General features: G+C 37.3%; 1 protein-coding gene across 6 annotated transcripts in view; it reads left to right on the top strand.

The window, feature by feature from the left end:
• NUP58 (nucleoporin 58) overlaps positions 1 to 15,584 on the top strand; it is a 41,162-nt gene that overhangs the window by 22,747 nt on the left and 2,831 nt on the right. For 2 of the 6 annotated variants that reach the window (XM_040543960.1, XM_040543959.1), the window contains exons 14-16: positions 4,275 to 4,373; positions 7,063 to 7,158; positions 11,821 to 13,961. In XM_040543960.1, the coding sequence (XP_040399894.1) occupies positions 4,275 to 4,373; positions 7,063 to 7,158; positions 11,821 to 11,990 (365 nt within the window). In that variant the 3' untranslated portion in view covers positions 11,991 to 13,961. Of the gene's footprint in view, positions 1 to 4,274; positions 4,374 to 7,062; positions 7,159 to 11,820; positions 13,962 to 15,584 lie in introns of those variants that run through there. The other 4 variants (XM_040543962.1, XM_040543961.1, XM_040543964.1 and 1 more) reach the window with 2 other exon arrangements.

Genomic DNA, 15,584 nt, shown 5'->3' with positions numbered 1-15,584 from the left:
CGAGTTTCATAGAATCACAGAATGGTTGGGGTTGGAAGGGACCTTAAAGCCCACCCAGTTCCAACCCCCTGCCATGGGCAGGGACACCTCCCACCAGACCAGGTTGCCCAAAGCCCCATCCAGTCTGGCCTTGAACACCTCCAGGGATGGGGCATCCACAGCTTCTCTGGGCAGCCTGTGCCAGGGCCTCGCCACCCTCTGAGGGAAGAATTTCTTCCTAACATCTAATCTGTCTACCCTCTTCTAGTTTAAAACCATTCCCCCTTGTCCTATCATTATCTGCCCGAGTGATAAGTCTTTCTCTGTCTTTTTATAACCCCTTTTAAGTATTGAAAAGCTGCAGTGAGGTCTCCACAGAGCCTTTGTTTCTCCAAGCTGAACAGCCGCAGCTCTCTCAGACTGTCCCCATAGGGGTTGTGCTCCAGCCCGCCGATCATCCTGGTGGCCCACCCCACATCCATCTTGTGCTGGGGGCCCCAGCCCTGGACGCAGCACTCCAGGTGGGGCCTCACAAGGGCAGAGCAGAGGGGCACAATCCCCTCCCTCCACCTGCTGCCCACCCCTCTGTTGATGCAGTTGGCCTTCTGGGCTGCAGGCACACACTGTTGGCTCGTGTTGAGCTTTTCGTCCACCAGATCCCCCCAGTCCTTCTCTGCAGGGCTGCTCTCAGCGAGTTCTTCTCCCAGTCTGTGCTCCTGTCTGGGATTGTCCCTGCCCAGGTGCAGCACCTTGCGTTTGATACACTGTCCACTGGAAGTTAATCATGTATATTTCTTTGCAATATCTAGATCCGTATGAGTGGGATAGAGGAAGGGGGGTAGGATAGTAGAAGGTTATGAAATGAGGTATATGGAAGTGCAAGGGTCTGTGTAATACCTGACCTGCTGTTGCTGTTCCTGAAGATAAGAATAAAACAAGAAAATTAACCTGGGCTTTAATGTTTTTTGACTAAAATCTAATGTATGGTACTCTAGTATTGGGGGATCAGGATGGTTAGTCTCTTAAAAAATATTTGATGTTTACATGGTGAAGTCTATTTCATCAGGTTAAATTAGTTACTATTCTTTCTCTGAAAAGGTAATTTATTCTAAATTTGTTTTCAGAAGTCAAAGGTTTAGTAGCTACATCTAAATTGTGGGATCAGGGAATGTTTCCCCAGTTCCTGGGTGTAGATATGCACCCCATTTATGTTTTCCTTTTATACCAAGGCATGTCTGGCTTCCACTGAAACAAAGCCAGTGGATCCTGGGCATATTGGAAGAAAGGGAGCAAAGATAAGGCTCCACTGGTATCCTGGGGTGGATCATCGGGACACCAGGATTGTGTTGTGCACGGTGAAGCACAATTTCTGTGCAGTTCTATTGAAGCTAGAGTTATTAAAATTGTTTGTCTTGTCTGCATGCAGCTTTTCTCTCTGGTTTAGCACCTTTGCTCTGAGCACAGTTTTATTGGTAGCAGTGGGGCTGCTTATGCTTTTGTGCAGCAGTAGCTAGCTCTAGCCACTGCCTCACTTGCACCTTCTCTGAGCAATTTTTAACAGCGTGGAAGTTCAAATGATGGGGGCTGGTCTACCTATTACTATTGATGGGTCTAAAGTGAAAGATTTTAAAGGAAATCAAAGCCTAGTGAATTAAGAGCTGTAAATGCACGAGGCCGAAACAGATCTTTTTCTGGTGAGACTAAGTTGTCTTAAAGAAATAATTTTCAAGCTCACCTTTCCTCCACTTAAAAAAAAATAAAATAAAATTAAAAAAAATCCCCCTATGTACCCCTAAGAACTTAGCTACTCTCTCCTTAACTGGTGAAGTGCAGAGTTAGTCGAGGCATTATCAAGCTACTAGCATACTTCATTATGTTTTGACTTGACTCTTGAGATTTAAGAGCTAATAGAAAATGATACTGGATTTTTTTATAGCACTTAAATTACACCAAAAAAAAAATTGATACCTTGGTTAAAGCTAGTCAATGTATTACTTTGTCAGAATCAGATCAAAGTTATGACGCTAAATTTGTTCACTGTTAGGACCAGCTGTGCTACAAAAATTGCATAATGTCACTTTGGGAAATCTTGCTGACCTGTCTGGACTCTGTAGTGGGTCCTGTTCGTTAAACTGAAATGCTCCACAGGGCAGTATAGCAAGGTATAAAAGTGTTAAAAGACTTGTTACAAAGAACTTGTCTGGTACCTGTAATAGCCAGAAGTGCCAACTTTTGCTAGTACTTTTGGCATTGAAGAACCTTTATTACTAATTTTTTTGCTATTGAAAATTATGTTTACTTACAAGAGCTATAACTAGCGATGATGCCTTCAGAACATTATGGTACAAAATCAACAAATATCCTATGCTGTTGCGCAATGAAAAGCTTGTTAGCCTAAGGTATGTGATCCTGTTTTATATAATCTGAGGTGTTTTAGAATAATGTTTTTTACTGGCTCTGAAAAGCATGTTGCATTGGGGTGGGGGGGAGCTTTGCCTGGAGGACTGTAGTGTTTTTGTTTTAAGGTCTTCCACTAACAGTGCCTCCTACTGAGATAGAAAACCTGTGCACTCCTTTTAGCGGAGAAGGAACTGGATATGTGTTTTGGGGTTCTTTTAGTTTATTAGATGACTGACTTGTGTAGGGTTTCTTGTTTTTTATTGATGAAAAAAATCTTATAAAATAAGAGCTGCTAGGTAGATGTGTCAGTATTTAAACTGGATGTAAACAAGTTTAGTTTGGAATTTATGTGAAAATTTGCAATTAAAACATCTGATATACTTTCTTTAGTTGAAAAACTAGCTTGGGTTTTCCAACTATTCCTGCTAAGCAGAGACTGAAAGCTAACAACTTTTAGTTGCCCTTAAAATTTAGTTTAACACTACTTGGAGTATGCAGATGTCATTCAGCTTGGATCACAGAAGAATTTTGTGTTCCTTGCAAAAATGTTACTTTTCAATGTACAGTGCCTTTCACTTGATTCAAAAGGATTTTCCATTTAAAGCTTCAAAAACTGATTTTAAAAAGCTTGAAACGCTTATGTTTTAAAACTTTAGATAAATGTTAGTTACAGGAAGCTTTGTAGTATGAAGGAGGGTGTTTCGAATGAAATTAAACCCAAATTTTAATAACTATTTAGGAAAATGACTGAAATCACTAGAGCTTTATAGTGATATTCGAGTAAATAATGACTTTCACACAGATAATACATAAAGTATATTCAGAGGTGAAAGCTTGCGTTGAGGAAAGATGCAAATGTCTGTGGATTAAGAGTTTGGCACTGTATTTTGTTTTCAATAATGAAACTTTTTAGCTAGTGCACTGAAAACTGTGCTTGAAAAAGACAGGAATATGATTGTACTGTGAAAACTGTCAAAATATATTATTTATCAGAATTAAGTATTTTAAAATGTGCTAGTAACAGCCTAGTGAGTTGATTCTTTATTCCCCAAGGCTTAAAAAGAAAAAAGGAAAGAAAAAAATAAAAGGAACTGAGGCTGTAAATTTTATCTTGGCAGACTGAAAATGTTTATTGACAGTCCTGCATCTTAGTGGGGATATGCAGGGAAACTGTCAGCTTTTTTAGTTATGGGACAAACTCTTGACTCTGAAATTTTGAATGTATCTAATTCATTAAGGTACACAGAATTGTGCCTTTTGTAAATGTTTATTTAAACAGGTGGTTTGACTAGTTTACCTTATTGAATGGTGTAATGTAGCAGAGCTCAACAGAACTCAGTTATCACTTGTGTGGAAAAAATCGAATTGTCATGTTACTGTGTAATTGACTTGCTTAAAAATGAACAATAAATTTAATAAAATAAAGTCATTGTCCTGTTTTTTATCATAGTGTTCTGTTTAAATTTGGATGGAATATTTGAAAATTCCTATTTATTAAATTAATATAGTTTTAGAGTAGCATCAGCTCTTACAGTTTATCCCTTTTCTGGTTCCATTAATACAGGTGGCTACATGTTACCTACAGTTCTGTCAAGATTTTGATTAATGCATTAATTTTAAGGTGAAACTGGTTAAGATTTAAAAATACTGAATGGTGTTTTCATGTTACTAGTTTTGGGAAAGTTTCACCTTATTACAGTCAGTGTTACTAGGTTTTTATCAGGTGGACATAGAGGCAGGCAGTTAAGTGAGGAATTTTGAGGTAAAGTTTGGGGTCTTAATGGGATTTGATGAAAGCAATGATGTTCACATGATCAAGTACTTGAATAAATAAATAAAGGACCTCTTTACTATGAAAGAGTAAGGCAAGTTTGTTCTCATTTTTTTTATACCAGGGCCACAGCCATCTCTGGGAGTTAGTTTTGGAACGCCATTCGGCTCAGGTATTGGCACTGGCTTGCAATCAAGTGGCTTAGGTTCTTCAAGCCTTGGAGGTACACTTTAACTTTTCTAATGTTTCATTGAATTATTATACCGCACATCTGAATCTCTTGTAAACCTTAAACTCCACTAAGAGGATGATCTGTTTCAGGGCAAGACCTTTACAGTTGGCAGTCTACACTTTCCAAACTTCTTCATGCCTTGCAGGAAGTTACTAAGGCTATAATAGAGTATTGTAGTGAAAACCCCATGGTGAACAAGATGAAGTTATCACAAAGGAGTTGGTCCTATAGCTAGGGAAGTGTGTCAAGAACATCCTTCTGTACTACAGCTTGCATTAATTCGTTGCATATTTGAAAGTTGGGCACGTGGGAACATGCTATGACTAATTCACGGAAGTTCTTCACCTGTTATATACAGCTACAGTTCTGGGATCCTGCTTGGTGCAACATTTGTTTAATGTCACACTGTTCATTTCATCAGTGCTGAGGTGGGAGGGAAAAAGGTCTTTCCCAAGCTCTAAAACAAAGCAACGTTTGAAAGTGAGGGGGAAAATACTTACCAAAATACTGATTAATAGTGCTGGTGGGGGACATACACCAAGAGGACTCATGACTGTTTCAGAGTAGGTGGTAGTAATAAGAAAATAAAATTTAAATGTAGACATGCGTTTTTATTTGTATGTAACGAATTTTCAGAAGTAGAACTAAAAGTCGAAAAGTGATTATCCGCATGCAAATTTCTTGTCTTATATCAGTAGGGTTCCTACAGTGCAAGTCAAAAGACACTAGTGTTTTCTCTCCTGTGTGAGATCTGCAAAGACAATTGTTTTATCTGAGCACAAACAACGCATTGTGTTTTTTCTTGTTACACCCTCTCCACGTTGCAGCCACAGTCTGCATCTGTGCATTTGGATCTTTGAGCACAGTATGAAGCTGTTGTAATATTTAAAATGCTATCACTAGCTGTTGGAAAGATGTAACTGCTGTGATGCATAATGCTCGAAGATTACATCGGTATTATCTTAAACGATGATCTTGAAATTATCGTTGTCTATCAATGTGCCTTCTCATTAGTTTTTATGCTTTCTCAGATTAAAAAAGAAAAAGAAAAAAGCCCCTACACCAAACAGGAAAAATAACTGAGAATAGTGGGCTGAATGGAGAATAATTGTGGTTTATCAGGTTATTCCCACAACGTTTTAGATGCCTTAAAAAAACAAAATTCTTCCTTTTCAACGAAAGAGACTATAGGTTAAAAACTGGCAAAATTGATAAATAAACAATATAAACTAAAGAACATTTTAATTTGATGGTCATCTGCTTCTAGTTTTGTCTTAGAGGCCTAACTTGTGTTCTTCACAAGTTCTTTGATTAGGAAGGCACTTGCTTGCATGTCATCTCTTGTATATTAATTTCTAAAGTTTTGGTCTATTTGACAAATCAAGGAAACCTTCTAATGGAAGCAAGCGTAGAATACCAGAATACATGCAGAATGACCTGCAGTGGTGCTTGGAATCCAATGAACAGAATGAATGCTTCGACTATTCAGACTTTTTTAAACAGCACAATTCTTAACATATATTGTTGAAACTGCATTTTAGCTGGGAAACATGCTGTCTTGCTATGATAAATAGTCTGTGAATTTTATCAGTAACAATTGTATAGGCTTTTGCACTTGAGGATGTAAGATAAGTGGAGTATTGACCCTATGCTTCATGAGATGGTGATACAGATACTTGCCTGACTATTGGTAATTCATTTCCACCTAGATAGGAGAAAAAAAGTGTAGCTTTCAGAATATCTTGCATTCAAATGGTATTTGCTATTATATAAAATTAAAGTATTGCAAGTATTTTCCCAAACACTTCAAACAAAAGATGGGGGCATAATTTCATTGAATATAAATAGTTCTAATTTTGATAACTTCTTGAGTTGGGGGAAAAAAACAACTCTATCTGACCTCTGTCTTAATCTGCAAATATCAACTTGTTTTTCCTTTACTTTGAAATCACTTCATGCTAATAACACCCTTTGAAATTCTGAAATACTTACAGTATGAAGTTATAAATAACAATTGCAAAATGAGTTTTATTACAGCTGTATGCTTATTGCTGTAGTTTTTATGATTTTCCATTAAAAATTCTAGAAATTATTATATTATTATTATTTATTTTATATTATTATTCTAGGTTCTATCTTATTTTGCCATGTCTTAGGTAAAGCTGATCACCAGTAAGACTGGGATTGGGGTGGGGTAAACCCTGAAATGAACCAGATGTAAACTCAAGAAAAAGCTTGCTTTCTTCTAAGTGTAGAGAACTTTTCTCTTGGAGTTCTTCTTTTGGATGAAGATCATGGCTTTCTCTAATAGAAGTCATATAACTTGTCTGAATTTTCTTAGTTTTGAATATTGTATTCTTGACAATCTACCAAATGTCTATTGAATTGCTGTTAAACTCAGATTCTCTGCCTGCAGTTGCTTATTTTTTCCTTTACTCAGTTTTGTATTTGGAAGGAAATATTTTTCTCTGAGGCTTTCATGTTTGCATTGTTATTTTTTTATAGAAAGCAATGGTATATTGAGAATAAGATACACTTGATGCAGTAGCCTTGGGAATATTTGTTTACCAAATAACGCTTAGAATTATGTTTGGTTTTAGAGTACTTGCCCCAAACCTATATATCTTTAATTGCTGTGTCTGTAATTTTTTGTTGTGTGTCTTTACTATTATTCTACTAGGATTTGGAAGTAGCTCTGCCTTTGGAAGTAGTGCCACAGGAGCATCATCATTTGGGTTTGGAACTACAAGTAAACCATCAGGAAGTCTAAGCGCAGGTTGGTTTATTTTTCTTGAATTCACGTTTATCTTAAAGCAGAAGTTCTATAATCAAACTACAGTCTTAAAAAAGCTCCTGACACAAATATGCTTAACATTGCATGTATATGTAACTATGAGAGTAACCATTGACTTGCTAAATGTGTTTTCAGAGAAGTTTTTCTGGTTTTATTAAAGGTCTTGGCAGTATCAACTAAGTATTACTTTTCATTTAAAGGTCTTTATCTAATTAAAAAGGAGAACATGCATCAGATTGGATAAGTTGCAACCTGAGGCACAGAAATAGAATGCAGTTACTACTTGAACGCATAGGCCATACTGTTACTGAGCTATTGAAATGAGTGCATAAATTTGTGATAAACGTGCCCGTAACTTTAACTTTAAATACAGGAAGTTGAAATTATTTTTAGATGCCTGGAAGGCTGCCTTAAAACTTTTTTTGCTTATTCTTTGTCCTAAATAGTAGATTATAGTAGCATATCGTTGTAGATACCTAGACTTCATGTGTTAACTGTCTTGAAAACCCTTCTGTGGCAATTGAGCTAATTATCTCAACATCGTTTCACTTCTTTGGTTTTATTTTGTTGGTAGTGAGAAGATGAAAATATGGATGTAGTTTCTCCATAACTCAGATGTCTGAAATCTTAGTCACTTCTACAGCTTGCGTCTATCTATTTAGTTTTTAAATTGGAGTTTGTTTCTGAAGCTTGTAGCTTACTGTGGTCTGTCGTATAGTCTTCAGAGACACGTTGAAGGAGTATCATGTCTCCTGGGATTAGCTTTTGGTAGCATGTTTAAGAAATTTCTCTTTAAAAAAAAAATGCTGTTATAACCATAGTAAGTGTTTGTTTATTAGTCAGCACCCAGAACATTGCCTTGGACCAGTATCTTGTTGGTTGCTGTGCTTTTTTTTCCCTGGTTACTGTTACATTTTTCTGTCAAACTAGGCCTGTAAAGTGCCTTAAGCTTTGTGTTATAAGGTGGAAATATACAGCCAGCTTAGTGAGCTATTTAGCACCATGAACACCCTAGTAAATTTTTGATAGAACATCTCTGATTTTTCAGTATGCAGTTTCGAAGCATCAACCTTCTTTTGCTTATTTTTTTTAATACCAGAAACAAGTCAAAACTTGCACTGCTTAAATTTTTATTCCTATTTTATAATATTTCAAATAGTATTACAGAATTTCAAGCTGCTGGGTTACAAAGAATATAGCTTAATTTTCAGTGTATTTAAAAATACAATAATAAAACTAGTTGTATGGTTCAGTTGTCCACCACTAATGAGGTATCAAGCCAAAGTAAACAAATAGTCTTGCTATATTGGCAGTGAGCAGAGACAATTTAGATGTCACTTTATTGTATTCCTCAAACCAGGCTCTGCCATGGTGGCAGTGCTCCCAGTCTCTATTTAGCAGTGCAAATGAGTTGGATCCGGTTAAATAAGGATTGTTTTCAGCTATCTCAAGAGTCACAGATCCATAAGGTGGTAACCAGGAATATAAACCACTAAATGTAATTGTCAACATTTTGTGCTTATAAAATAGTGTTCATGAAAATGTTCATCTAGACTGGGATTATGCATTAGGAACCTTCATAAAAGTTTGGTAGTCCTGTAGCATGTTAACTTTTACCTCTATGTCCAAAATCCTATGCTGTATAGCTTCCAAATCGCATAGGATCTTTGGTTAGATTTTCATGTGTGTGTATAAATGGGTTTAAATGATGCCTAAATGATAAGGCTAGCAATGCTTTTTTTTTAATTTGTGTGTCCTATTTCTTAAATAACACTTAAAAAACAGGCTTGTTTCTGGATCCTATATTACCTACCGTAAGATAGTTATATCTTATTTCTGAATCCTTTTTTTTGGATAGTTGGGAGATTGGGGGAATTGAGATATATGGATATACGGATGTTACTGCTTTTGTTTAGATGTGAGCACTTTGGTATTTTGCCTAAATTAATTTATAGGAAGTGTACTGTCATCCTTTCTCTCTGAAACAGACAAAGCTTTCTTCCACTGTGGAAAGCCAACACCTAATTAAAAGTCCCTCTTAATTCCTAATTCCTTATTCATCTGATGGCAATCAAAAAGGTTGCTTTGAGGGGGATGTTGTAAAGAGCCTTCATTCCCAAAATCATGGGAAAAGGAGAAAAAATAGATTGATTTTATAGAGATGATTTGAGGGGGGGGGGATAGAGGGTGTCACGCCATTTTCATGAGAACTGAGATGCTAGACATGCTTTGAAGAGCTGAGTTGGGAATTTGGGTTGGAGAACTGTTTTCATTGAAGAATAGCAGTCTCACTGCAATGGGGTAAGTTCCAATTGAATGGGATTGTGGCAGCACATGCTCACACTGCTGGAAAGTACACCTACATGTAATAAATATATAGCTGTGAACAGGTTCTAAATATGGGGGCTTTAGTAAATCAATTAGAGCTGTGCTGGAAATCCCTTTACATTTAGAGTGGAGATAGGAGGAGAGAATAGATTGCCTTTGAGATCTGCTGTTTATCCCTGTAGCGTTAAAACAAGCAAAAAAAAAAAAAAACCACCACGACCTGTTATTGGGAAAGTTTGTATGATTTATTTGGCTTGCCTACCTGAAGGGCTTGTCTGAAGTTTATTGAATTGCTTGAGTGTGTGTAGAGAAGAGCAACGAAGCTGGTGAGGGGACTAGGAAACGAGACATGAGGAGCAGTTGAGGGAATTGGAGTTGTTTAGTCTGGAGAAAAGGAGGCTGAGGGGAGACCTTATCATGCCTCTGTGAGAGGAGAGTGTCAGTGTCTCAGATGGCAAATGATAGGATGCGAAGAAACAGTCTCTAGTTGTGCCAGGGGAGGTTTGGATCGGGTATTAGAATTTCTTCATGGAGAAGGGTGGTCAAGCATTGGGATGGGGTGCCCAGGAAAGCAGTGGAGCCCCATCCCTGGAGGTATTGAAGAGATGTGTGGACATAGTGCTTAGGGGCTTTGAGGAAGCAGAGGTGTAGATGCACAGTGAGTGAGGTGTACTCTGAGGTTCTTAAGGAAGGTGCTAAGTTTGTGCCTTCAAAGGGCAGGTGGTCACCTACTTCCTGAAAATATTTGTTTAAACCTAAGTAATATTTATTTCAGCAAAGAAACTGTTGATCATCTTGTAGCTATGGTTCAAGACTGTGTGAACACTCCTCGAACGGAGGTATTTCATGACTTCCTTGCAACAGGAATAAGACAACGTATGTCTTGTTCAAAGTTTATTCCTGAAGATTTTCATTTGAGTATTCTGTGTAAGAGTTATCTTAAAAGAATTTATGGGAAAAAGCCATTTAGATGAATTTCCCTTTTGCCTTTCTACAGTTTTGTGGCTGTCCTGAATGGTACTTGTAATGTACTAGCTACTACTTTCCAGGTCATATCTAAATTAACAAACACATTCTCAGTCTTCGGTCACACAACTTATGCATCTCTTTCTTTCTAACACAAAGTTCATAGTGTGGTTGTGCGATCCAGATCCAGATGTTACAGGAGGAATAATTTCACCTTATTTTAAAACAGTTCTTAATCTAATGCTTCAGTAACAGTAGTTCTTGATCTAATGCTTCAGTAACAAGTCAAGGAATGGAAGATGTCAGACTTGTGTGAGCAACTTTGGGATTCTGATGAGACAACCAGTTGGGTCTTTAATTTGGGGCTTTAAAGATAATTAAGGCATTCAGTTGAAGATACTAATATGAACAAAGGATTGATTTTGCTGTCTGAGAACTGATGAAATTGTTTATGTTAAGTAATGCTTATTAAGAACATACCCTCTTCTATTTGAGAATCAATTGTGTTTTTCTTAATATTTTAATTATTTTCATGTCAAACTTGTATAAAACTTAATTTGCTCATGTCATACTTGTTATTTTGTGACTGGTTACCTTACTCAGTTTCTTGAGAACAATATGAAAGCAGAGTTATGAACTTGTTCTTAACCAGTATTTGAGAAGCTTCTAGCATCCTGTTTCAACCGCTATCAAGGTGGTTATGTGTAACTGATACAAATTCACAAACGAAAGTGTAATGAGTTGGTTTTACTGTCGCTGAAAACTGTAGGTGGATTTTTTTCAGCTGATCTTGTTTTGTAGCTGAACCAAATGATTTTTTTATTTATTTACATTTTATAGAAAAAGGGGGGGGAAGGGTGATACGAGAGCAAAATTTGCTCACCTATTCATTCAGGTTTTCCAAAGCTTCACTTTTTTCAAGGCTGTTTGATTCAGGTCACAATCAGTTGTTAGACACCAGGAATTTGGCAAAGATTTTGAGCCTTTTCTGCCTTGGTTAAGGTGGGGTCTGTGCCACATAGGGAGGAAAAGGTAGCCTAGTCAATAGCGCACGAGGCTTGGGGCTCTTCCAGCTCTGCCATGAACCTGCTGTGGGGTGAGGAGTGCAGGCCATGGTCTGCTTATGCTTCTGTCTTCCCTCCCACCCTGCTTTATGCACACTACACATCTAAATACAATATGCGTACTTAGAGAGCTTGAGGAGAGAGTTACGGTTCTTCTGTTGTACTGTTTCAGTTTGGTATTGATAAATATTGGTAATAAAGTAGCTGGTGTTCACAGCTTCAAGGAGAACAAAATTGCTATCCTGATGTAACTTACATTTTAAAATATTTTTGCCTCCCTCACAAGGCTTTGGCAGCTCGACTACATCTGGGTTTAACTTCAGCAATCCTGGCATCACAGCATCAGCTGGTCTGACGTTCGGGGTGTCTAATCCTGCATCTGCAGGCTTTGGGACAGGAGGGCAACTTCTTCAGCTGAAGAAACCTCCAGCTGGAAACAAGCGAGGGAAAAGATAGGCACCCCTTTTAGGGAAGTGGAAGTGAATCAACTTTGTTCATCTGAAAAGTCTATTTTTCTAGATTGATGCATTAATTAAATTGCATCCCGTGAGATTTATAAAAAATAAAATTTAAAAAAAATTTGCTACTTTTCCCTAGTCTGAAATACGAAATGAATCATATTGAACAGCTATTTTCTTGTGAATAGAAACCCGTTTATGTATTTTTATTTTTGGCCCTAGTTTTAGAAATGTTCTATACTGCATTATTAAAGAATCTTGTAAAACCATCTATTTAACCTAATGTTAGTAGCAGACTATTTTTTGTTAATAAGCTTTATACCATATGAATATATGCATATTTGTTTTTGTACAGATAAAATATATTCTAGTACAAATACTAGAGTTCATATCTTCTGTTCCTGGATATGGCCTTTAAATCTACTTCAGGGTGTTTTTGTGTATATGGATGTAAATATATACAGTACAGTGCACACATATGTGTGTATGTCTGTGTATATATATGTATAAAATAAAAACAGATGTGCAAACCTTGCCCCACAGACAGGTCTCCTCTTCTTTGTGTGTTCTGTTTCTCCATGTTACTCTGTGGTTCCACATTTTGAGGTTCTGAATTTCAGATAGTGGGTCCCAGGCTGTGTCATCTGCTTCTCATGTTCTGTTGTTTAAGACCAGCTGAAATACAATGTTTACTATTTCACGAAGCTTGGTGTGTATGTACAGTGTTTAGGAGCTGTGGTTTTTGAACCTTTTCCTTTACCCATTTAGCAGCCAACTCTAAAGAAGAGTCTGAAATTGGCACAGACATTTCATAGGTAATGTTCCCGAACTGTTTTGTTTTGTTTTTTCTCCTGAGCTGCACAGTGGGGTGTTGCAGGATTTCAGCTGAAAGCTCGGGGTTCCACAAGGTTTGTTTGCAAGCAGAGAGCTGTCAAGCTGGATGAGCTTTTCCCTGCAGTTGGAGGGGATAAGGACATGCTATTGCAGTGAAAACCTGAATTAAATGTTACAAAACAGAGTTGATTCACCAGCTTCATCTAGTCAGTGCTACCTGCATTGACTTAAGAGCTATTGCATATCTGTTTTCAATACAAGGTATAGTACAGTAAGCTGCTGCTAAAGAATTGAGAAAAATGATGTGATTTGAAGGTTAAGCTACTGCAACAGTAGAGTATGAATCTTGCATATTACATCTTAGCTGCTTGTGCTGCTTTTCCAATTCTGTGTCCACTAGGAATAGCTGGAAAAGACCTTAAGGAGGCACTGCCCTATGTGAGAGAAATAATAGATCCATTTAATCTTTGCAAATAGAGATACAGGTTGAAGTGTGAGTGAACGTGGAGCTTTGGAGTTGTGTTGCTGTTTCTAGATGATGTTTTGTATATAACATGCATCAAATTAATATTCACAATCATTTTCACAAAAGCACCTTCTTTTCTAAAACAGTTACAGTGCGTAAGATTTTTTTTCTTTCTAGTACCGAGAAAGTTATTTGCTTTCTCTTGTTGAAGTGTTATTACCATTTTGTATGTTTTGGAAATGTCTGCATTCAGCAGTGGTTGCTTTTTGACAAATGTTCGGTTTATCACTTGATCTGGTAAAATTGAGGGAAACCGAGCACAGAATTCTTCCCTTTTGTACACTTGTATGTTACTGCGTCTTTGTGACCCTTCCCCTGGGAAGGGATATAATGTGTGTTTTTTTTTATGTCTGGGAAAGCTAAAAGTTTATTTTGATTTCGACCTTTTAAAAACTTCTTGGGCTGCAGTCAAACCCGTAACGTTTTTATTCCTTTGTTACTGCTTTTTTGATAGTTAATATGTTAAACCACTGGACTTTCTTGTAATGTATCGATTTGTGAAACTAATTCTAAATGTGTACTGTTTGTCCACATGTGCAACAACTTACCATTGTGCAAACAATAAAACATTAATGCTGTGATCCTTGTAATACATATTTGCCTATTTCAAAGACTGTTTCCTCTTGTCTTCCTCTGTTATAGGACAAACAAAACCGTAACTGGCTAATAAGTAGAATTGTTTCTCCTAGAACTTGGAGTTGTTACTTCTGAAGCTAAGGCGATAATCTCTGGATGGAAAGGGAGGGTTGGGGGGGGAAGGAATATGTTATGGTTTTGTCTAGAATCTCTTAACACTGGCTATATAAACCTCGGTCATGCTGTAATATAACACAGCACTAGGTGTACTTTTTTGTAAAGTCCAAGGCAGTCTGAGCCTCCTGTGTACCTGTGTTGTTGTTTCTTTTCATGTTAAGGCAATAGTTCTTTTTAATTTTAGCCTAAGTAAAAAAGTGATTATATAATAAAATAATTGCATGCTGAAGTACAAACTAAAGTGGTCAAAATGGAATTTGAAGTAATCCTAGTCCCAGAATATTACTTTGGTTGTTGAATTTAGCCATGGTTTTCATGGATCAGCATTGCATACATTATTTCATTTCTTTCAATGTAAACATATGCAATACAATTAATGTGCAAAATGCAAATACGTTCATGGTATGGATAAGCTTTCTACCAGGTGTGTTAAGAAGCTGACATGTACTTAAACACCATGAAATGAAATAAAGTCTGGAGGTCTGGAGTATTCGCTCTTTAAAGAAAGAAAAATATGTATGGGAGGAAGATTGAAGTGGGACATTTGTGGGATGTCATTCTCTTTATTAAGACCTTGTTGTACAGCTGTGATGTAAACTTATTTGTGGCCTCTTTTACCAGAAGGATTTTTTTTTCATTATTCTCACTACAATATATATAACAGGAGGTATGCCTTGGTTTGCTTTGTTCTTGAACCTCCTCCTGGTCCAGCATCTCCCAACTTGCTTTGCTCTCATATTTGTCTGTTTCTGGCATGGGGTCTATGTGGGTAGTGTACCACGCGCATTGACTGCTTTCTTGTTGATTGGGAGGGAGGATGTTGAAATTAGGGGAAGCTGCATAGAGTTCATGCATCTTCCTCACCACGGGCATCTGAAATCCAAATCCTGGCATGTCCTTCCACCTACGTGTTCATAACATGACTATTTTGAACCCTACTCGTCTTTACTTACATTTAAAAAATGGTATAAAGCGCAGGAATACAGACTGTGACCTCTTTTTCCTCTTTGACACCAGCATCAAAGAGGAAAATTCTTTCTGGCTTTTTTCCCCCCCGTCCTCCCGTCCTCTACTCACTTGTTAATAGTAGGAGTAATCCAAAATCTGTTATGTCAGCTCAGACCTGGTATTGGCTCTAATACCTGGAATGTCTCTGCAGAAGATAAAGAGAAGTAACTTACAGGTTTTTTGTGAGAAATTATGAGTACCCATATAGGAAAATCAGTCCATGTTGTAGAATGTAAATCCATTACGCACTCTAAAAGTTTGTTTTCCTAAAAAATTCACAAATTTATAAGGAAAAAACTGGCAGTGAACAAAATAGTTCACCAGTAAGTTACGCAGTTTTAACTGCTCGGACTGTGCTGTCTAGCTGTTTCTATCTTCCCTTCTCCATTCCCTTTTAAACGTGTATCTCTGGACGATGCCAGTTGCAAGTATCATGGCAGTAGATCTGCACAACCCCTGGTGAAAATCCCC

This window comes from Cygnus olor, chromosome 1, assembly GCF_009769625.2.
Source record: "Cygnus olor isolate bCygOlo1 chromosome 1, bCygOlo1.pri.v2, whole genome shotgun sequence".
NCBI lineage: Eukaryota > Metazoa > Chordata > Aves > Anseriformes > Anatidae > Cygnus > Cygnus olor.
The sequence above is the reverse complement of the archived record's forward strand: the minus strand, read 5'-3'. Positions and strand labels throughout refer to the sequence as shown.